The following is a 23,905-nucleotide window of genomic DNA, read 5'->3' on the forward strand; positions in this document are numbered from 1 at the left end:
TTCAAACTAAATCATTAACCAAATCTTTCATTTGTATGTTTACATTTTTTTATTAAAAACACTGCCAAGCCACTATAAGGAGCCTTCCAAAATTAAAGTGAAGGAGGAGGTCTGTGATTAATTTGATCAGGTAGCCCCTGGCCCTTGGCATTCAACTAGTATTTCACACTCAGCCTCCTCGAAGATATGGTCTCTAAGCAACGGAGTCCCAAATTAAACAAACAACAGCCGTGATATGAATCACTTCCTGAAGGTCTCATATTGCCTACCAGCGCTTTATTTACACAAATACTTGTCACCGGGTTTATTTTAGGCAGCCCCAATCAGAAGCAACCAGGGGTCCATCAAATATCACATCGTTTAAAAGAACTCAAAACTGGCCCTGCTCCTACCAACAGGTATCTCCAAATTAGTACAGAGTAAAGCAGAAGAAATGATATAGAATCAGAGACAGGTCACCTAGCAAGACCAGGAAATGAAATTCCTAGAATAAGCTAACTCAGGACTTCAAATATATTTTCACCATTTTGTCACTGGGGGTTTAAAACACATGAGCACAATTACTGCTTTGATCTCTAAACCCAGGAGAAATATATACCAAATTAGGTCAAATGAACAGACTGCTTAGCTCTCAAGGACTTTCTCAATCTTGACTGGTCAACAGTCTGTACACTCAGCCGCCCGGTTAACACTGGTGTGTGGTCACGTCCACCTCCACACCGCTGTCTGTAAGGAGAACTGTAAAATGTCAAACCCACGTCTCCCATGAGCCTCCTTTTCTCTGCCTCTGAGGGAACTGCTATGTTACCCAATGTTCTTCATGAAATAATGAAGGCCCTCTTAACTATTAACAAGAGTAAAAAGATTTTACAGGTCAAAATGAATACTCTAAGAAGTCGGATAACAGACCCAGTGAGAACTAAACCAAGATAGCATCGAGCAGACATGCAGAGCGCACACGGAGGATGACCGCTGCGATGACTTACACTACAGCCTGGTTGTTATGACTTTACATAAACAAATGAAATGAAGAGAAGTCATAAAGAGACTGTGCAGCTCCCCTCTCAAGACAGAACTAATGAATCAGGAGCAATTATTAAAGGTAAAACGGATAATTTCCTAGAGCTAAAATAAACAAAGAGATATTGCAAGAAGGGACCAGCCAGGAGGAGGGCAGAGGGCAGCACAGGGAAGAACAAAATATAACGGCGCATATGCAGGAAAATGACAACGCACAGTGACCCCATTACCTTGTGTGCTAACTTGGAAATTAATTTTAAGAAATATAAGAGGGAGCAACATTTGGAATGTAAATAAATAAGTTTTAAAAAAGAAATAAAAAGGGGGAGAGGGAAAGCTTTTAAAATTTATTATAAATCAATGAGTCTGACTGAGGACTGGCTTGGTAGTAAGGTGCTTGTCTCTCACACACAGCACACCGCAGGCCCACTGAAAAGAGTCCACATTACAGACAAAAGTGCTAAGACAATGCCATTCAGAAAGGAACAAAAAGTCTATAAAAGTAAAAAAAGTAAAAAACGTCACAGTATGGGGTTGGGGATTTGGCTCAGTGGTAGAGCGCTTGCCTAGCAAGCACAAGGCCCTGGGTTCGGTCCCCAGCTCCGGAAAAAAAGAAAAGAAAAAAAAAAAAAAAAAAAAAGTCACAGTACTTGACAAAGAGCCGAACTGAAGCTGTTGCAGTTTCCTAGGAAAGGACAAAGCAAACGAAGTGAAGAGTACTCAGAAGTCCGCGATTCACCGAGACAGGCAAGTCCAGACAAGTTGATATGTATCTCACACTCACTCACACACTCACACACTCACACACACATTCACACACTCACACACACATTCACACACACACTCACACACACATCCATACACACACATTCACACATACACACACACTCACACACACTCACTCACACACTCACATTCACACATACACACACTCACACTCACACACACTCACACACACACACACACTCCTCTGGAGGGGGGTTTCTGAAACACTCTAATATTTAAAGAAAATCTTCTTAAGTAAAGTTATGAAGCCACAGGGAAGTTAGCAGGCTGAGTGTACCTGTAATCACAGCACAGGGGGTGGGGGGCAGAGACAGGAAGGAGTGCAGTGCAAACTAAAGAGCTGAGTCAAGCCCCAGAAGCTAGGGGGGAAAGCCAGGCATGGTAGCAGCTTGTAATCTCAGGGCTAGCCTTACTTTACATAACCTCAGGACGAAAAGACCTTGTCTCAAAAAGAAAAAAAAGTGGCTATTTGCTGGAGGAAGTGACACCTGGAGCTGGCTTCTGGCTTCCACATATGTGAGCATATATGCACTCTCACCCACAAAAACATGTGCACACGCTCACGTACACATGCATATACACAACCGGAGAGCTTACAGAAGTTAACAACATGGCCATAAAAGATAAGCAGATAACAGAAAATCTGGATATAAAAATAAAAAAACTATAGACAAAATGTAACAAGGTGTTCCGCTTAGCCAATAGTCAAAGCAACGTTTTAAATTGGCATAAATCTAAAAAAAATTTTATATGAATGTTAAAAACAATAAGAAATTTTGGAAATTTGTGGTGCTGGAGAGAAAGCTCAATGGCTCTTACAGAGGACCTGAGTTCAGTTCCCAGCTCCCATGTGGGAGGCTTGCGAGTGCCTATAGGTTCAGCTCCAGGAGATCCAACTCCCTCATCTGACCTCCCCAAGCACCTGTACAAATGTGCGCATATCTATAAAAACAAACTGAACCTTTTAAAAATGTTGAATTTATGATACAACTACCTAAAGCCATGCACTTTCACAGCACCCTTCAACCCCGGCACAATCCCGGCCTTCCCTTACTGCTGTCCAGTGTAAAGGGATGTTAGCTACAACAGGACAGTGGTCAGTGGAAGGGCAGTCCCCTCACTCCCCCACCCTGCTCTTCTCTGTGACTGTTTCCTCTCCAAAAATTACTGAAGTCTCCAGTGGAAACAAGGGCCACCAGCCTTACAGGGGTGTCTAACGTCTGCCATTGTGACATAAGACAGTGCACAAATGTGTTGGGCCATCCGCATAGCATCCTAGGCCACATATTGGGTAAGAGGTGCTTGGGACTCTGAAGCCCTGCATCAAGTTCTCATCTTTACATCTCCCTTAGTCCACAGACCAGGGTAAAGAATGCATTCACCGGAGCTGGAGATGTGGCTCAGAGGCTCTTGCAGAAGACATGGGTTTAATTCCCAGCACCCACATGGTGGCTCACAACCATCCTTAACTCCACTTCTAGCAGCCAGTGCACTCTTCTGATCTCTGAAGGCACCAAGCACATGCGTGATATGCAAGTATAGGCAGGCAAAACCCTCACATAAAAGACACTAAAACAGTAAATCTTTTAAAAACGCATTTGCTGAGTGTTTTCTGTATCTCCCTGGGCTACCACCTGACCCCCATAGCAAGCAACTCTGTAACACAGTTTTCCCCTCTGAGGTCATATAGCCCACTGCCTGGGGTTAAACAGCTTGCAAAACCAGAGAATCAAAGCGTATACCTACCTGCTCAAACTCAAAGTCCCATTCTTTTCAGTTCACCCAAACATTTCAACGTTCTTCTCCATGACCCAGTTACCTCAACAGCCTTTAGACTTTTTCAGTGTGCTCTACGTAGCTGTCAGTATCACGGGGGCAGCTGTATGACTTTTCTTAGCAATGATGGTAACGACTGGCCTGCTATACCATTATAACAGAGACCTTTAAAATTGTCCCACTTTGTCTGGTTGGTTGGTTGGTTGGTTGGTTGGTTGGCTGGTTGGTTGGTTTGTTTGTTTTTGAGGCAGATCTCACTTTGAAGTCCATGCTGGTCTCAAGTTCTCAATCCTGCCTCATTCTCCAAATCCTGAGATTAGGTAAGCATGCACAACCCCACAAGCCTTTTGTTTTGTTTCCTTTGGACAGAACCCAGCTATGCAGTCTAGGCTGGCCTCAAACTCACGATCTTCCTGTCTCAGCCTCCCTGAGTGTTCAGCTCACATCTCACCCCAGCTCACTATTTCTTTGAGTTCTGAGACTGAGTTTCCTGTGGCTCACACTAGAGGAGATGGTGCTGACGGCGACTCTGATTCCTAACCTTCCATGTCTCCAACTCCAAAGGCTGGGATTACAATTGGAGCTACCCACACAGCTTCAAATGTTTTTCCAGTTTTCATGTGTGTGTGTGTGTGTGTGTGTGTGTGTGTGTGTGTGTGTGTGTGCATTTCTCTTTATGTATGCATACACATATACACATATGGCTCCATGTGTGCATGTGGAAATCTAAGGTTTATCACAGGAATCAATATCCACCATTACTCTTCTACCTTATTCATTGAGGCAGGGTCTCTCAATCAAACCCAGAGTTTGCTAAGATGACTAGTGTTGTTTGACAGCTTTCTGGGGCTGGAATTACAGACAGATCACACCCACCTGGCATTTTTCTGAGGATCTGAACTCAAGTGCTCTTTAATTCCTATAACCATTAAGCCATTTTCCAGCCCCAGCTTCATATTTAAAAAAAAAAAAAAAAAAAAAAAGACAAAGTCTTTTTATGTTGCCCTGGCTGGCCTGAATTTCACTATGTAGACCAGGCTGGTCTCAAACTCAAAGATTTGCCTCTCTGTTCCTCCTGCATCGGTCCCCAGTGCTAGGACTGAAGGCCTGTGACACATCACCCTGCCTCAGCTTCACATTTGTAAAGTGTACCATGGATTCTGGTAAAAGTGCCTTGCCTGACAGCCATATTAGGAAAAAGCTCACATCTGTAGCACTGTTGCTGCGTGAGCAGCGCTGTTGCTGCGAGGAACACATCTGCTTCTTCCTTCCCCCTTCAGCAATACTTCTCCATCTAAGACTCCAAAAGCATGCTAATCTCCCTAGGTATCTTGCCTATGCATTTAGGGGTTCTACCTTGTAAATATCTTAACTTCTGTTTTCAGAATCAGAGTCTGACCTGGGAAATATCCAGCTGTTCCTGGAATTCTAGTACCATTCCGGAAAGGGATCTCAAGAGACCAACCTAGAAAATGTTCTATGCCAACAGCAAAGATGTACACACAAAAGGGAATTTGTTTTCAAAAGTTGTTCTTTCCAAAATACCTTTTCAGTTCCCCTCAATTGAAGTAAAGTGCTTCCAGTTAATGCTAAGCTCTTGTTAACATTGTGTGGTCTCCGACAATCTCCAACCAGCCACAGCCTGTTCTTGCCTTTCTACAAGGGGAGTTGGAGGAGTGTCCACACCCTGGGGTATGAGTACTTAGGGAGAAGGTAGCCCAGGGAAGACTCAAAGATACACCAGAAAGGCCCTGAAAGAGGGGACTAAGTAGATTATTGAAGAGTACAAGAATGAACTGTCTGTGTGGCCTTTAACCTAAGTGAATTTTCCTTCACTTGCAAACTCTCTGCACTCCTCTGACCTACCTAATACGTTCTCTCTTGGCTCCTTTTCTTTTTCTACCTAAGCCACCTTTTGATCCTTCTCTGTTACATTCTCTTGTCTCAAGACCCAAGTACCTACCTACATACCTCACATGTCAATGTTACCTCCTTCAACAGATGAGATGGCATTCCTCTCCCATACAGCTAAATAAATGTCAAGCCCAATCAGAGCAGCCATAAGTAAATACATAAAGAAAGAAGTAAGTGTAAGTGCTAAAAGTATCCTTTGATAGTCTTTGCTCTGCTTTATTTTAGCATTCTAAAATATTTTATTAGGGCATCGGCTTAATATCCACACTGAAGCCACTTGTCAAGCAGTAAAGCAGCGATCTTCGTCATATTCTCAACTATGCCCAGTACATACTTTTACGAAACCCACACTTAAATGTCCTCACTTAACCTTTGGGGAAACTATGAACCCAAACCCAAACCTGCAGCATCCTCTGATCTTTCTACACACAGACACACACCAGTCTCCATGCATTCAATCTTGTTCTCTCAACTCACGTCCCCAAGAACAGACTCTGTGAAAGGTACAGGAGAAGTAGAGAGCCCAGGGACACACAATAGTGCCTCTGTACTAAGGTGGAGCCTCCAGTAGGAGGAGCAGAGGTGTTATAAATAGAAGGGAGCCTTTCTCCCCTGGATCTCCCTCATCTTTATTCCTGGCCTCCAAGTTGATGTAAACCCCAGAGCTTGGGGCTCCTCCAACTTGGGAGGAAATAGGACCAGGCCAATCTAAAGAGGAAACATGGGCTTTTGCTAGAGGGGAAGATGAGCCTCAGGAGCTCACAGACACAGCCCAGCTGCCCAGGTGAGGCAACAGGACAGAGAAGAAGTCCTGGCCACTGTTGACTGACCAGCAGGCATCACATTAGGTGACTGGTAGAAATACTACTCCTCTTGTCCTGCCATAACATTGCCAGGTTTCCCGGCTCTCTCCAGTCACAACTTAGATACTTCCACAACTGATTTTCTAATCAGAGGTTGCTGTTGAGTGCTGGGGATGGGGCCAGGGGAACAGTACAGAAGCCAAATTTGATACCATTTACTCCCTAAAATAAACCAGGCAACATTTTCCCAGTGCCAGGACACACACAATACAGGCAATGCACAACTATTAATTATGTCCAAAGCTTAAAACAAACGGTGAATAAAGACTATCACAGGTGTCCGCACAGCCTAAGTTACTTCCTAAAGTAAACAGCCAACTGAGAAATCCTTCAGACTAATGGTCTCTCGATGGGTTATATAGACGGGCTACTTTTATATACTGGGAAACACACCTGTTGGAAAGTACATGCTTTAAAATACCGCAAATAAAATGTTACCAGTAAGTACTGCACCTAAAAAGAAAATGTCAAGAGGACTATTAACTCCCAAGGAGGCTATGGTCTAAAAACCATTCAAAAAATGTAAATGTGTTGAAGGTATGAATGCCCTACTTCTCAACGAGAGTAAGGAAGTCGATCTAAATCACCAAAGGCATTTGAAGTATTTAGGTATGGAGCTGCGGCATAGCTCAGCAGTAGGACACTACAGTAAAACCCAGATTACCTGCACTGGTGAAAACTTTCCCAGGAGACTCTAGTGCACACACCACATACCCAGTTAAGGACCACTGCACAAACAATGAACATCCCTTAACCAGGAAACGCTGGGAAGCCAGGTGTGCTGGCAGACAACTTTGGCATGGGGCTCATGGTTTCTGTCATCCTCAGCTACATTGTGAACTCCAGGCTAGCCTAGGTTACATAAGCCTTACCCCTAGAAGACAAGCTATAAGTAGACTACGAAAGCTCAGGCCTTGGCCTCCTCGATGAAATGAGATGGCTAGTCTGCACAGACGCTGACCTTGTGCTAGGAGTGTAGCCCAATGGTGAGCGTGCATGCCCAGCACTTAGCAGGCACAACGCTCGGATCCCCAGCACTTCTGGAAAAGTAAAACTTTAACCTGGCCGAGTGGTATGACACTATCACAGTGGATATCAGCAACATGCTCTGAGAGACTGAATGAGAGGTAAGATGTAGACGTCAGTGTCCCGCTGTAAAATGGTGATGTCACAGGGGAAATCCAAGCGGAAGAATTACAGGTAGGAGAGGGAATCTGCAAGCTGGTGTCTCCCTTCTCATTCCCAATGGCTCCAGGGAGCACAAAATGGCTTCTGAGACCAGCTGCAGCTGACAAATTCCTTGACCTTCCACAACGAGGTCACAAGTTAAGTGTCCGAGGACTTTTTTTTTTGCCTTACAAACTTCCTAGGAGAAAATGTCCCCTTCCTCGCACCTTCTTCTCTTGCTACCTGCAGTTTCATAGTAAGCTGGGGAAGCGGCTCATTGCCTCAGCAAACGCTCGTTATGCGTCAGCCCCTGGCACTACCAAAACCATCACAAGAAGCTTCCATTTAGAAGACCAGTGTCAGCCGGGCAGTGGTGGTGCAGAACTTTCATCCCAGCACTCAGAAGCTGGTGGATCTCTGGGTTCGAGGGCAGCATGGTCTACAGAGTGAGTTCTAGGACAGTCGGGGCTACACAGAGAAACTCTGTCTCAAAAAACAAACAAAAAAAAAAAAAAAGGAAGAGGAGAGGGGGAGGGGAGAAAGAAGATGAGGAAGAAGGAAGAAGGAGGAAGAGGAAGAGGAAGAGAAAGAGAAGAAAGGAGAAGGAAGCAGGAAGAGGAGGAGACCACAGCATCGGCCCGGGAAAGACTGCTGTCTTCATCGATAATCCTTATCTAACTAATAACTTTCTCTGACTTTCTGAACAGGCTTCAAACTCAGAGAAGCAGCTGAGACTCAAGAAGACACAATAGAAAAGATGGCTCTGGAGTTAAGAGCCAGGTCCCACTCCTAGGAATTCTCCTTAGGTGACTCACAATCTCAGCTCCAGCAGGGAACCCACCACTTCAGTCTTATAGCGTCCAGGGAGGGGCACCAAGGGGCCTGTAACTGGGGCTGGTTTTGTCATTTTTCGAGAAAGGGAAGCTCTGAAGGGGTTCCTGGGCTCAGGAACTCGTATTTATTGCCAACTTTCCTGGCGTGCTCTTAGCAGAAAAATCAAATCTCCACTCAGGTTTTATACAGCCGGTCTGAAACATCCCTGATCTTCATTAAACCTGGGTGACAATTATCTTCTATTATTCCTCAGTGTACAAGACCTATAATTGTGCTTATCTACCCTGGAACCTTGCAAAGAAATATAAGCAACCCAACAAAAGGAACCACTGATAACAAACTGACACCCTAAAATTAAGATCACAAGGTCTTGAGATATCTAGAAAAGATAAACGGCAGCTATGAAGAATGCAGAGGGGACGGGTGTGGTGGCGCATGCCTGTTGATCTCAGCACTTGGGAGGGCCAGACAACAGAGTGAGTCTGAGGACAGCCCATCTCCAAAAAAAAAAAAGTGGCAGCATTGAGTTTGCCGAAAGGCCTCTCAGTGCTGCCGATGGTTAGATCTATACCTACGGCACTACCTTACTAGACAAGGTTCTGCCGTTTTCTTCTGGCACTGGGTATCTCCCCGGACCTTGAGCACTCAACAAGTACTTCACCACTAAGGTATATATGTCCTCAGCCCCTTTCAGCCCACCCTATCAGCCCTCTAAACCTGATACCCACTCTGAGTCACGAGGAGATGGGCTCAATACACAAATGGAAGCCTGTGAAGAATTAGGAACCATTAGGATCAAGAACATCAAACCATAACTTTAAATCGTTATCTCTAACAGACAGCTGGCAGTACCCAAAACAACCACTATAAACAGAAGAAAAGCGGAAAACTACAAAGCTGGAAACCTTTTCAGTATGCACAAGTGTTGGACACAGTGTTTCATCATAAACCACCATGGCCCACTTGTTCCCATGAATAGACACTCTACACTTCTCCTACTTATCCTCTCAACGACCAGCCTCCAACACTCTTACCTAAAATATAATGCACACAAAGTGCTATCTGCAGAGGCTGGCTAGACGGATGGCTCGGCAGTTAGGAACACTTGCCGCTCTTTCGAAGGACCAGAGCTGGGTTGCCAGCCACATCTGTAACTCCAGCTCCAGGAAGATCTAACACCTTCTAACTCCTCGGGCAGCCATACACGGGTTCCAAAAAGCATACACATAAATAAAAGCCAATCTTTTTTAAAGCATACAACATCGGTTCCTTCTCCCAGTCAACTCTCCAATTAGTCCATCTGTACCTCTTTGCTTCTTCCAAATGACAAAGGTACTCATAGGCCACGTTCTGTCGCCTCCTCTCATCCATCTCCTCTGCCGTGAGTCTCTCATTATCCAGGACAGCTAAAACAAGAAGGAAAGAGTGTAAACGCCAAGCACTGTGACTCTCCTCAGAAATAAATGAGAGCCACAGCCATAGATAGATATAGATATATGTATATATCTCTCTATATATATGATATACATATCATATATATATGGTAAGGGGCTGTAGAAACGTGTCAGCAGTTAAGAGCACTTGTTGACCAGGGTTTCTAGCACCTACATGGCCACTCACAAGCATCTGTAATTCTAGTTCAAGAGGAGCCAATGCCGTTTCTGACCTCCCAGGTCACCAGGTATATATGTTGTGCACATGTCTATGCATGCACTCATGCATATAAAATCATGTTTTATGCATCATATGGGAGTCAGGTCACTGGTAAGCTGCCCATGCTTCGATGGACAGTCAAGACATTCATGCACATAGGGGCAGCACTAGTTTGACTTAGTGGGTTTTTTTTGTTGTTGTTGTTTTTGTTTTTTTTGTTTTTTTTTTTTACTTTAGAGAGCCTAGGGGGTGGAGAGATGGCTCAACAGTTAAGAGGACTGGCTGTTCTTACAGAGGATCTAGGTTCAATTCCCAGTACCCACAATGAGCTATAACTCCAGTTTCAGGGGACCCGACATTCTCTTCTGGCCTCTGCAGGCACCAGGTACACACATAGTGCACAGACATTATGCATGTTGGCAAATCACCCAAACACATAAATTATTTTTTAAGATGTATTTATTTATTTTATTCATATGAGTGCACTGTTGCTTTCTTCAGACTCACCAGAAAAGGGCATTGGACCCTATTACAGATGGTTGTGAGCCACCACGTGGTTGCTGGGGATTGAACTCAGGACCTCTGGAAGAGCAGTCAGTGCTCTTAACCACTGAGCCATCTCTCCAGCCCCCATAATTTTTTTTTTCTTAAAGAAAAAGATGCAGGTGTAATAGCACAAGCCTGTAATCCCAGCACTTGGAAGGCAGAGGCAGGCAGACTTCTGAGTCCAAGGCCAGACTTGTCTTAAACAGCAAGTTGAGGTCAGCTAGAATTATACGGTGAGATACAATCTCAGATAAATCATTGGAGGGGAGGGATAGGAGATAGATATAATCATATTTCATTTTTTATGTTAAAAATTCTCAAGGAACCAAATTTCTAAATGTTTTAAATATATGTACTACCTTTTCTTGTAGCTTCAAGAAGTATCAACTACGTCTGTCCTTGTGAGTCAGAATTAAGATAGAGGGCATCATGCCTTCCCATCTATTGACAATGGAAGCCTGCAACTCCCGGACTAAGCAATTTACACACTTTCTCCCACTCTAGCCCAGAACAATCCTGTGATTACCACTACTCGACAGAAGAGGAAACTGAGGTAGGATGAACTCAGCCCCAGGGCTAATAAAGGGCCCTTTCCGCCCACCTGTCTCCAAGTGTTGCAGCCATCAGCCTCCTCCACAGCCATCCCTAGGGTCGAGGGAATTCCTAACTCCTTGGGAAGGCTATAAAGCTATTCTCATGCTAGCCTGGGCTGCTCCTTACCCTTCTCCTCCCCCTTTCCATCCCACCTCTGCCCTGCCACGACACTATGTGTTCCCACACACAGTAACCCTATATTCTCCAGTACCACATTTAGTTTGTCGTGTTCTTGCACACCCTGCCCCACACAGTATCCTTCAACCCTCTGTTCAGAAGTCAGCACCTGGGGGTTGGGGATTAAGCTCAGTGGTAGAGTGCTTGCCTAGCAAGCACAAGGCCCTGGGTTCGGTCCCCAGCTCCGGGAAAAAAAAAAAAAAAGTCAGCACCTGTGTTCCCACGGCCTCAAGTCCCTTCTCTTCACCCCCATTACTCTTTATACCTAGTTAGTTCATGCGTCGTTTATCTTTATTGCACCCAATTTTTTTTCTTGGAGCTGAGGACTTGCACTTGCTAGGCAAGCACTCTACCACTGGGCTAAACTCCCAACCCCACTGATTTTATTATCAATCGTCTGTACACCTGTCTCTTTCTCTGACAGTTTCTGAAGGCACTGCTTGATCTTTTTCATCTCTTATTTCACAAACGTGGCACACATTATAACACTATCTAATGCATACCTGGATGTGTTAAAGTATCCTTTAAGAAAACACTTTCCTCAAAACATAAAATCTAAACCCGAGAATCAGAGGGATCCTCTTGTAACTTCAACCCCACGTACAGCTGGTTAATTCACCAATGTTGCAGGGATGGCTACAGAAAATGAGGAAGTGGAGCGGGGGCGATTTCGGTGTGCTTATGTTTTAATTTTACTTTTGAATTGCTGAAGAGAGAACCCAGCAGGAGAGTGTAAGCTGCCTGCCTAAAACTGCGCCTCGCAGCTAGCCTAAGGCTGAGCGGGTCTGCGCCCCGGATCACCCTCGCAGGCAGCAATCCGGGCAGCACCTTCCCACCACGCCCGAGCAGAACCCCTGGGTCCAATGCCCAGGACACGCCCTGCACAGTCAGTCCTCCTGCCACCTCACCCTAGGCCGTCTTCCCCAATCTCAGTAGAACTAACCGGTGGAGGCTCTGGGTGGGGCTCCCCTGCCGCGGCGCCTAGCGAAGGCTGAGGCCTCCAGGTTTCTACCCGCCGCCTCCGGAGCTCGAGAGGGCTCGGACGCCAACCTTGCTACCAGCCATACAGCCGGCTGCTCTTCCGGGTCTGTGCGGTCCCAAGCCACCCCGCGCACCCGCTCCGCTGAGCCCCTGGGAAAACCTCGCCCTCGCACCCCCAAATACCCCGTACTCACAGCCATAGTGCGGCCGGACCACACCCAGGCCATCGACCTCCTCCGCGGCGGACATGGCGGCCGAGTCCCGGTCTCCGGTGAGGAAGAGCAGAGACCTTGAAGACGCGGGCGACCGTAGCAGCAGCAACTCCTGCCCAGTGCGCGGGCTGTCGCTGTCCTCAAGGCCCCGCCCCGCGCCATCAGCCCCACCCTGCAGGTCCCGCCCCGCAGACCCCGCCCTTGAGTCCACGCCCAGCTGCGCTCCCCAGAGCGAGCGGAAGGGGCGTGGTCACTTTTATAGGACCCGCCCCTGCTAGCTTAGCTCTCCACTTGCGGAAGCGAAGAGGCGGGGCGCTGTAGCAGTCCCCAGGCCCGCTTGGTCGGTTGTCCCGACACTTCCCCGCCTTCACCCTATCTACGGCTCAGACTGAAAAGCCGCCAATGTCTACAGCTTTGAAATCCAAACTTTTTTCGGCGCCTGCCTTTCCTTGACAGCTGAGTTAACCCCCTCTGTACCGCGGCTCTTTTTTTTTTTTTTTTTTTTTTTTTTTTGGAGCTGGGGACCGAACCCAGGGCCTTGCACTTGCTAGGCAAGCGCTCTACCGCTGAGCTAAATCCCCAACCCCTGTACCGCGGCTCTTTAAAGGAGCCCTTTCAGGTGGCCCAGGGTGTTATTGGACGCAAGTGGGACCCACTGTCAGGAAAGACTCCCATCCCTACTCTGCCATATTCTGTCAATCTGGCCTCTGTTCTCCCCAGCAGTGCTAAAGCGTAGAACTGCTCATTCTCTTAAATTGGGGGATGAAGATGCTCAATCAGAAGAGCTATTTATCGCCTCTTTACAATCTGTACTCTTCTTTGCAAGTTCTTACGGGGTATCTTGAACCTATTAAGGATTTCCTTTGCCCTTGTAATCTTTTTTTTTTTTTCTTTTTCTTTTCTTTTCTTTTTTTCGGAGCTGGGGACCGAACCCAGGGCCTTGTGCTTGCTAGGCAAGCGCTCTACCACTGAGCTAAATCCCCAATCCCTGCCCTTGTAATCCCCAGCCTAGATTACAGAGTGAGACACTGCCTCCAAAAAGTTAAAAAAAAAAACAATAAAAGTTAAAGTCCCATTCTCAGGACTCTTACGCTCACCATATACAGTTGATGGCTTCTACTCACAATCCAGACAATCTAGAAGCCCCTCAGTAGGTTCAAACCATCTAATGTGCACTTTTGCATCTCCCACAGACACTAAAAACTGTCAAACGTTGGTCCTGTTCCTGCTTCACTCTCTATAAGTGTTCAATCACCAGTCACACACACCCCAGGTTTGCTTCACCTTTTTTTTTTTTTTTTTTATTATTATATATAAGTACACTGTAGCTGTCTTCGGACACACCAGATGAGGGCATCAGATCCCATTACAGATGGTTGTGAGCCACCATGTGGTTGCTGGGAATTGAACTCAGGTCTTCTGGAAGAGCAGACAGTGCTCTTAACCGCTGAGCCATCTCTTCAGCCCCTTCACCTCTATTTCTGAAGCATCTAGTTTTGTTTCTGTCCCTGCCTGTAATTACACTATTTTGATTATCATAATCCTGTTCTCACTTCTGCCAACCAGATGATCATGATTACCAGCAAGTTGTTTAAAAGCACAGAGTTCTTTGTGTGTGTTGGAGGGTGGGGTGGGGGGGACAAGTTTCACTATGTAGTTCTGGCTGTCCTGGAACCCACTAAAGAGGCAAGACTACACTTGGAGATTCACCTGTCTCTGCCTCCTGAGTGCCAGGACTAAAAGCATGTGCCACCATGCCCAGCTTCAGAGTTCTTGTCACAGATATGTTTTCCCTATTACTCCCTTCACAGTTTGCTTTGTGTGCCTTATTTAACATACCAGGCGAGCACCTTTACAACCCAATTTCAGGCTCTTTGTTCCAGCCATTTTCAATTTACTCATTCTTTCCTTACAAACTTTCTTCTTAGTTGGGCATGTTGGGGCACAACTTTAATCCCAGCACCCAGGAAGTAATGGCAGACAGATCTCTGTGAGTTCAAGGCCATCCTGGCCTACATAGTGAGTTCCTGGACAGTCAAAGCTATGTAGAGAGACCCTGTGTCAAGACAAATAAAAATTTAAAAATACACTTTAAAAAAAGATTTACTTATTATTTTATGTGAGTACACTATAGCTGTCTTCAGACACACCAGAAGAGGGTGTCAGATCTCATTACAGATGGTTGTGAGCCACCATGTGGTTGCTGGGAATTGAACTCAGGACCTCTGGAAGAAGAGTCAGTGTTCTTAACCAGTGAGCCATCTCTCCAGCCCTAAAAATACATTTTAAAAACTTTCTTTATATGGTGTTTAGGATATACCCCATGCTCTGACATCTGCTAGTCAATCACTCTGCCACTAAGCTACACCCTCAGCCATGAACTACTAAAGGAAGAAGATACATCACAATGGCGCTGGACCATAACAGTCACCTTAGTACTCTTGGGGTAGAGGCAGGAGATCTCATTGCAAAGTCAAAACCTGGGATAGGCAGGTGAGTACAAGATCCTGTCTTTAAATAAGTAGGAAAAACCTATAAGAGGGCAGGGGATAAAACTCAGAGGCAAAACACCTGCCTAGCATGCATGAGGCCCTAGTTCCATCGAGAGCGACACACACACAAATATGTGAAGGTTTATTATGACTAAGTCTTTTTTTTTTCCAGGCTTTTTCCTATTCTGTTTTGTGGGTTTGAGTATATGTGTGGGGGCTGGGGTACTTTTATTAATTTTTAAAGATGGAATCTAGGTATGCTAACTAAGCTTGCCTGGAATTCCTGAGCTCAATCAACCCTCTCCCCTAGGTTCCTGTGCAGTTAGAACTATAGGTTCAGCCATACAACCCAGTGAACCTTTCTCTGGCCTTTAAATTCAACTTACACGATTCATCCTTTGGAGAAGGTCAGCATGGTTTGGTTTGCTTTCGTTGGGTTTGAGAAGGTTGTTTTGGGTTTTTTTTGTTTTGTTTTTTGGTGTTTGGTTTTCATTGGGGTTTTTTTGTTTGTTTTTTGGTTTTTGGTTTTTGGTTTTTGTTGGGGTTTTTTTGTTTGTTTTTTTTGTTTTTGAGACAGGATTTTTCTGTATAGGCTTGGCTGTCCTGGAACTCACTCTGTAGACCAGGCTCACCTTGAACGTGCCACTACCTCCTGAGTGATGGGAATAAGGGCAGAAGCCACCACTGCCCTGTTGTTCTTGTTTTTGTTTTGGTTTTTTAACAAGTCACTTCTTAAACATTTTTTATTTTATTTTCTGTGGGTTACGTTTTCCAATTTTATTTTATGTATGTGAGTGATTTGCCAGCGTGGATGCATGTGTGCCTTGTGGGTGCCAGACACTTGAGGTCAGTGGAAGGTACGGGATCCCCTCAAACGAGTTACAGTTGGTTGTCAGCCACCATGTGGGTACTGGGAACCAGACCCAGGTCCCCTTAACTGCTCTTAACTGCTGAGCCATCTCTCCAGCCCCAGTGTATGGGTGCTTTGTCTATACATATGTTTCTGTACCATGTGCATTCCTGGTGCTCTCAGAGGCCAGAGGAAGAAGGTATTAAATCCCCTGGGACTGGAGTTACAGCCAATTGTAATCCATTTGGGGCCTGAGAATCAAACCCTGGCCCTATAGAAGAACAGCCACTGCTTTTTCTCCATCTCTGAGCCATCTATCCAAACATCACAAGTTGCTTTTTAAAAACCAAACAATTTTGGTTACATTCAGTAACTTGGCTACTTCTGTATCTTCAAACTCTTCAAACCTGTAGGTTAATAAAGAAGGCACATGGGACAAGGGGACAGGTGTCTTCCTATGTTAAGATGAAGTGGCTTTGGGGCTGGAGAGATGGCTCAGTGGTTAAGAGCACCGACTGCTCTTCCAGAGGTCCTGAGTTCAATTCCCAGCAACCACATGGTGGCTCACAACCATCTGTAAAGAGATCCGATGCCCTCTTCGGGTGTATCTGAAGACAGCTACAGTGTACTTATATATAATAAATGAAAAAATCTTTAAAAAAAAAAAAAAGAAGTGGCTTTGTATACAGTTCCAGGTGTGCAGTTTGTTAGGTTCAGAAGAGGGCAGTCCAGGTCCGATGGTATACAACTCTAGGTTAACGTGAGCCGTCATGAGTGGAAGAACTAGCTCTGCCATCTCTGCTATGAAAATTAGAGCAGTCCTGGTCTAAGGTCACTGAGCACAGGGTTGAAGTTCTTCAGGGACACTCCACCTAGCCTGCCTTCCTTTGTGATTTCCAGCCTGGGATTGGTAGAGAGACAGACACAAAGTCTGTGGAAATGGTTCCTTGGGAGAAAGAGGCAGGAGGACCAGGAGTAACATGTAATTATTTCAGCTCATCTTTTTACCTTACTAGCATATGAGCCCACAGGTGGGCCACCCTTGAACTAGATGCCAATTAAGAATAGAGAATACAAGGGGGTTGGGGATTTAGCTCAGTGGTAGAGTGCTTGCTTAGCAAGCCCAAGGCCCTGGGTTCAGTCCCCAGCTCCGAAAAAAAAGAAAAAAGAAAAAAAAAGAAAAAAAGAAGAATAGAGAATACAGACCTGGATATTATAAATGATGGCCTTGGGGTCTTAGAATGGATCTAGTCACCACTCAGCATGGTGGTACATACATACTAATCATAGCATTTGGGAGGGCTCAGACAGGAGGATAGCAAATTTGAAGTCAGCCTGGGTCACATAGTAAAAACTTGTTGCAACGCAAAGTAACAAGTGACGCCATTGTTTTCAATTTTTTTTTTAAAGATTTATTCATTTATTATATATAAGTACACTGTTGCTGTCTTCAGATACACCAAAAGAGGGCATCGGATCTCTTTACAGATGGTTGTGAGCCACCATGTGGTTGCTGGGAATTGAACTCAGGACCTCTGGAAGAGCAGTCGGTGCTCTTAACCGCTGAGCCATCTCTCTAGCCCCTGTTTTCAATTTTTTGATGATGTAAAAGATACATGTTCAATAGAAACCAGACTTCAAATTTTAAATCGCATTTTTTTCCCCTTTGACTAGAGATAGTCAGTAGATGTCCAGCTGTGGGATAATATCAGTGCTCTGGGCAGTGAGGTTAAGCTGGGGCATCCACTAAGCTGTGGATATGTTAGCACAGTTTTCAGCTTACTATGTTTTCAATGTATGTGGGTTGTTTAAGACATGTCACGTGAAGCAGAAGAGAATCTGAATGTCTTTAGTAGGAAGCTGGGTGAGCAAGAGACATCAGGACTTCTGAAACGATGTTTGCATGGAGATAAATTCTAAACTCCCAAACAAATTATGAAACTATTCTCTTTAAAATATTAAGACATCCAGGCTGGAGAGATAACTTAGTGGTTAAGAGCACTGACTGCTCTTCCAGAGGTCCTGAATTCAAATCCCAGCAACCACATGTTGTTGGCTTACAACCATCTGTAATGGGATCCAATGCCCTCTTCTGGTGTGTCTGAAGACAGCTACAGTGTACTTTTTTTTTTCCTGGTTCTTTTTTTCGGAGCTGGGGACTGAACCCAGGGCCTTGTGCTTCCTAGGCAAGCGCTCTACCACTGAGCTAAATCCCCAGCCCATACAGTGTACTTATAGATAATAAATAAATAAATCTTTAAAAAATATTAAGACATCCAAGGGCAGTAACACACACCTACAATCCCAATTCTTGGGACAAAGAGGCAGGAGGACCAGGAGCTCAAGGCTAGCCTTTGATACAGACTGATTTTGAAGCCAGCCTGGTCTACCTGAGACTCTCAACAACAACAACAACAACAACAACAACAACAACAATAACAAAGAACTTCAGAACACAGTCTAAGAATGGAGCTGTGTGAGCTTTCTGAGCGCTAAGGCTGGCTGTGTACATTCCTGAAGTTGATCAGCATTAGTATATAGGTATTGATTCGGGCTACACTTGTTTACCACTCTATAAGGTGGCGTGACCTGGGAGAATAGGGTCAATAAATGAGACAGACTAAAGTCTCATGAAATAGCCAACTTTATTCAGAGCATCAGACAGAGTGTTCAGAGGGGTCACATAAGTGAAGCATATGACCACAGGGCAAACCTCGCCTGACAGAAACCTGGTTTTCCATAGAGGCATATGAAAAACTAATGTCAGCCAGTGTAACGAATCTGAAGCAAATCCACGCCTATCTGCTGCACCTGTGATGGGCACAAAAACCACATTGGGAGAACAATTTCGTGAGGTCATCAGTGTTTGGTTTCAGATCTTGGGACAAGGGACTGAGGCATAGAGTTTACATACCAAAGCAGACCTGGCCTCCAGGTTTTCCCAGCATTCCTCAGTCCCTACCTGGCATACTCTGTCCCCAACTCTTGGCTGAGCTGCCCTTCCCACAGAGGCTCATCCCTATATAATCCAGGTATTTTGGTCTCTCTTCTTCTCTTCCCTCTTCTCCTCCTCCCTTTTTCTTCTTCCTCCTCGACTTCTCTCTCTCCTCATGGGCATGGCCCCTTTCTCTCTTTCTCTCTCCCTCCCCTCCTGCACTTCCTTTCCCTAAGGCAACTTCCCTGGCCTTGGTCCTTGGGGCCAGTGAACTCACCTGAGAGCAGCTTTCCAACAAACCTGCCTTTAATATAATCTAATCTGGCTTAAATTGGCTCATTTCACCAGCAGCAGAGAAATAACCTATCAACCAGACTCCTTTTTTCTTAAGAGTTTTCTCACAAGCACTCAGAAATCTCCTCACAGGACATTCTTGGACCTGACAGAGGAGGAGGAGGAGGAAGAGGAGGAAGGGGGGGATAATGAACAGAGGACCAGTCAGGAGTAGTGGCACGCATCTGTATATCCCTGATCTCAGGAGGCAAAGATGAGAGAATAATGGGTTCAAGACCCTCTCTTGGAGGTCAGAAGGGAGGGGTGATGGCGTGCTTGTCTTTCATGCCTGGAGGCAGAGACAGGCAATAGCTAAGAGGTCCAGGCAGCCTGGTCTACATAGAGAGTTCTAGACAAGTCAGAGCTATGTGATGCAACCCAGTCTCAAAAAAGAAAAGAGGAGGGGCTGGGGATTTAGCTCAGTGGTAGAGCGCTTACCTAGGAAGCGCAAGGCCCTGGGTTCGGTCCCCAGCTCCGAAAAAAAGAACCAAAAAAAAAAAAAAAGAAAAAGAAAAAAAAGAAAAGAGGAGCATCCAGGACAATATATTAACTGCGGTTCTCTAGGAAGTGAGGTTACTGGACTTGCGGACCTGGTTTGTTTACATCTCTATGTTCTCTACAATGACATACTAGAAATACAGTCTTGCAGCGAACACAAACACAAAGTTATTATATACCAAACCAATCCATAAATAGGCATTAAAAGGCAAAATAACAGGGCTGGGGATTTAGCTCAGTGGTAGAGCGCTTACCTAGGAAGCACAAGGCCCTGGGTTCGGTCCCCAGCTCCGAAAAAAAGAACGAAAAAAAAAAAAAAAAGGCAAAATAACGAGTTGTCTGGACATTTTAGAAACTCACGTGGGTTCATGACCTCAAGATGTCTATAAGCTGATGGGAGTGAGCCAATATTAATGGCTGGAGATAAGCACCCATGACAGAGGCTCCTGGAATAACCTTAGCCTCTCATCTGGGGAACTCTCACTTAACAGCCCAGACCCAAATGAAATGTTGCTCCCTTCCCTCAATCAATCATGTTTTCCCTGGGTTCCCATAGGCACTTCAGAAATGACATACCTCAAATGGAAAGCACCTTCACATGTATGTGCTTCTGAGAGCAAGAGAGGTCGAGAAGCCGCACAAAACAAACAAACAAAAGCCAACTAGCTAAGGACCTCATGAAAAAAGCAGATAGAGAAGACACCTATCATTGCTTAAAGATGGGTGATATCAGAGATGGGAATGTGGCTCAGTTGATAGAAAGCATGCTAGTATGCTCCGAATCCTGTAAGTCCCCAGGTACTTGATAAACTGGGCATAGTGGTACATGCCTATAATCCCAGCACTCGGGAGGTAAAGGCAGGAGGATTGCTGGGAGTTTGAGACCAATTGGAAATATATAGCAAGACTCTGTCTCAAAAGAAGAATAAGAATGGGAATGGAAAGGAGGAGGAGAAAGAGGGGAGAGGAGGAGGAAGAAAAGGAAGAGGAGGAGGAGAGGAAGCTGCCACATACTTGAATTTCAATAAAAAACTAATATAAGTTCCCAGGGACATTTTGGATACTCCCTGAGGTGGCTTCTAAGTAGTGTTGTCAAGTAAACTAATGAGAAAAGCTTATAAAAATGAAGACTATGAGCTAGCTGAGCACCTTGCTTCTTCTCTCTGACAGGTCTGAGGTAACCCATAATCATCTGGTCACACAATCTGAGTTCATTTCATTGTCCTGTTCACTGAACACCCTGGATAACCTAATTCTAGAGATGGAAGGAAGAGAGCTACACTTACCCCAGCGACAGGGCACCACCACAAAGGCTTCCTTCGAGCTCCTGCGTTGGTCTTTGTTGAATCTCAACTAAAAACAGAAAGAGAGAGAGAGAGAGAGAGAGAGAGAGAGAGAGAGAAATTGTGATGGATAATATTGGGGGAGGGAGTGGTTTCGAGACAGGGTTTCTCTGTGTAGCCCTAAAACAAACTTCTCTCTCTCTCTCTCTCTCTCTCTCTCTCTCTCTCTCTCTCTCTCTCTCTCTCTCTCTCTCTCTCTCTCTCTCTTTCTCGACCTCAAACTCAGAGGTCCACCTGCCTCTGCCAGAGTGTTGGGATTAAGGGCTTTCTGTGATGGTTAATCTTAACTGCCAATTTGATTGGTTCTGAACTCAACTAAGAAATACTCCTTTGGGAAGGTCTATAGGCATATTTCCAGGAAGGGTGACTGAGGAAGAAAGCCTTCTCCAGAGTGGACAGGACCTCCCAGAACGCCCGCCTCTAAGGAAGTCCAGGAAAGCGTTTGATCTCCTTTGCTCTGCTCAAAGCCCCCGCCTCCACCAGTAGCGTGCAGCTGCTTCAGCCTTGCCGCACAGACTGAAGACCCCAGGCTGTCCAGGAGCGCCAGGTTAAGACTGCTGAGGGATCCTGCTGTGTAGACTGAGCAGCCCCTGTGTCTTCAGGTTCTCCACCCTCGAACTGTGCAGGTGAAACAACTTAATGCACCTGCTGTGTTATCTGTTCTACCAGTTCCGCTCTCTGGGGAACCCTAACGCTCAAAGTGTGGAGAAAAGGGAAGTAATTAGGACCAGAGATAGCACAGTTCAATGCAGAGTAGGCTCCAAGACAAGGCTGCCCCAGCAGTCCTCCCAGGATGACAGTGAATTATAAGTATCAATAGCTACCTCGTAGAGTGTGCCTTCTAGATGCAATCTTTTTTCTGTAACACATCATTGTGCTGGCAGTCCTGACCTTCAAACCCTGGATCTCATACATGTCAAACATGCACTATATGTCCGAACATTTAGGTCCTTTTATGAGTATTTGATATGCATGATCTCATTTTTTTAACATTTTATTTTGCGTGTGTCTATGTGTGTGTGTGTGTGTGTGTGTGTGTGTGTGAGTGTGTGCGCGCACACACATGCGCGTGCAGAATTCTGCAATTCAAGGAACTGAGATCTGACAGATTAACTCTTTTTCTGATTATATACCTTTTTATGAACATTGCCAGAATTGAAGCTGCACTAGGCCCAAAGCCTCCAAGAACGAGCTCTATTCTCCACTGACATGCATCGTCCTTCCAGACAGCAGCTGCCTTACGCAGTCCTGTTGACAGATCTTAGAAGCCTCAGCAAAGAATATGGCGGTCACAAGCCCTGTGTGGCAGTGCGGGCCTTATTCCCAGGATCATCACAAATTTGAGGCTAGTTGTCTATATAGTGAGTTCTAGACCACCAGGTTCAGATAGTGAGCCCCTATCTCAAATAGACAAAGAGGTGATGACCACAGATGGTCAAAGTACTCTCAAGGAACTTTCCAATTTTGTGACAGGGATCTGGGACTATAGCTAACAGTTGGTATTGTGTTGTGTTTTTGGTGATGGTACTCTTTCAGGTTTTTGTTTCATTTTGCTTGACTTTACTGGGTTTTTGTTTGTTTGGTTGGTTGGTTTGTTGGTTTTTCAAGACAGAGTTTTTGAGACAGGACTGTGGACCAATCCTGGCCGTTCTACACCTCACTTTGTAGACCAGGCTGGCCTCAAACTCAGAGAGATTTGCCTGCCACTGCCTCCTGAGTGCTGGGATTGCAGGTGTATACCACCACACCTCAGAAGAAACTTTTTAATAGATCATATAAAGTGGTTTTTTTTTTTAGAAATGTTGCTTGATTAAGGTTTTTTAGGCAGTGGTTCTCAACCTTCCTAAAGCTGTTACCTTTTAATACAATTAGTTCCACATGCTATAAGGAACTATATGGTGACTCCCAACCATAAAACTATTTTTATTGCTGTTGTTGTAAAAAATATAAAAAATAAGAAAAAGTATGGTAGTCTTTTATCCCCCAGTAGGTCCGACACTGCGGTGCCCCGAGATATCTGCTAGATATCTTAAATCTCAGTCAGCAAAGCGTCTCATCCGCTCTTCTCCATCCCATATCACGCTGCCAAAGGCCTCTCTCTGAGCCTGGCAGCAATCTCTCTACCTATCTAGTTCCCAAGGCAGGTTCCATGCCAGAAACACACATCCCAACTCTGGCGGCCCAGACCAGCTGCCCCACACTCTATTACACTCAAATCTACACATGAAAGAACACACAACACGGGGTTGGGGATTTAGCTCAGTGGTAGAGCGCTTGCCTAGCAAGCACAAGGCCCTGAAAAAAAAGAAAGAAGAAAAAAAAAAAACAAAAACACAACACAACACAATAACCTTTGGCCCAATTGATAAGGTATAATTGCCCACCTAAACATACAAAGCCCAATATACATCCATCCCTCAAGAACATTCATAATAACCTGTAAAGGTACAGTGTGGAATCTTAACATCACCTGTCATATTGTCCTGCCATGGCTTCTCTCCCTCTCCCTCCTGTTTCTTCCTCCTTTCCATTCCAATCTCCTTCTCTTCCTTCAGACTTTTCTCCCACCCATCTTTCCTTCTTGCCCAATGACAGGCCTCCTCCTATCCTGTGCCTGCCTCACCTGTGACATCATCCCACACATTGCTACTTCATAACTGTAATTTTGCCTGTTATGAGTTGTAAACATCTGATATGCCAGGCATCTGATATTCAACCCCAAAAGAGGTCGAGACTCACAGGCTGAGAACTGCTGGGGGAAAACAAGAGAGGGAGAGAGAGAGAGAGAGAGAGACAGACAGACAGAGAGACAGACAGACAGAGAGACAGACAGACAGACAGAGAGACAGACAGAGAGAAAGACAGAGAGAGAGAGAGAGAGAGAGAGAGAGAGAGGTGATGTCAACAAAGCCAGGAGGGTACCTGTGGGCA

General features: G+C 45.3%; 1 protein-coding gene across 1 annotated transcript in view; it reads right to left on the bottom strand.

Annotated features, from left to right (window-relative positions):
* The window catches only part of Iqgap1 (IQ motif containing GTPase activating protein 1), a 90,151-nt gene extending 77,492 nt beyond the window's left edge, over nucleotides 1-12,659 (bottom strand). Inside the window, 2 exon segments of the mRNA NM_001108489.1 lie at nucleotides 9,667-9,766; nucleotides 12,506-12,659. Coding sequence (NP_001101959.2) covers nucleotides 9,667-9,766; nucleotides 12,506-12,560 — 155 coding nt within the window. The 5' untranslated portion in view covers nucleotides 12,561-12,659.
* Nucleotides 12,660-23,905: the final 11,246 nt, after the last annotated feature.

The sequence above is a fragment of the Rattus norvegicus genome, chromosome 1, assembly GCF_021556685.1.
Source record: "Rattus norvegicus strain SHRSP/BbbUtx chromosome 1, alternate assembly SHRSP_T2T, whole genome shotgun sequence".
In the NCBI taxonomy this organism is placed as follows: Eukaryota; Metazoa; Chordata; class Mammalia; order Rodentia; family Muridae; genus Rattus; species Rattus norvegicus.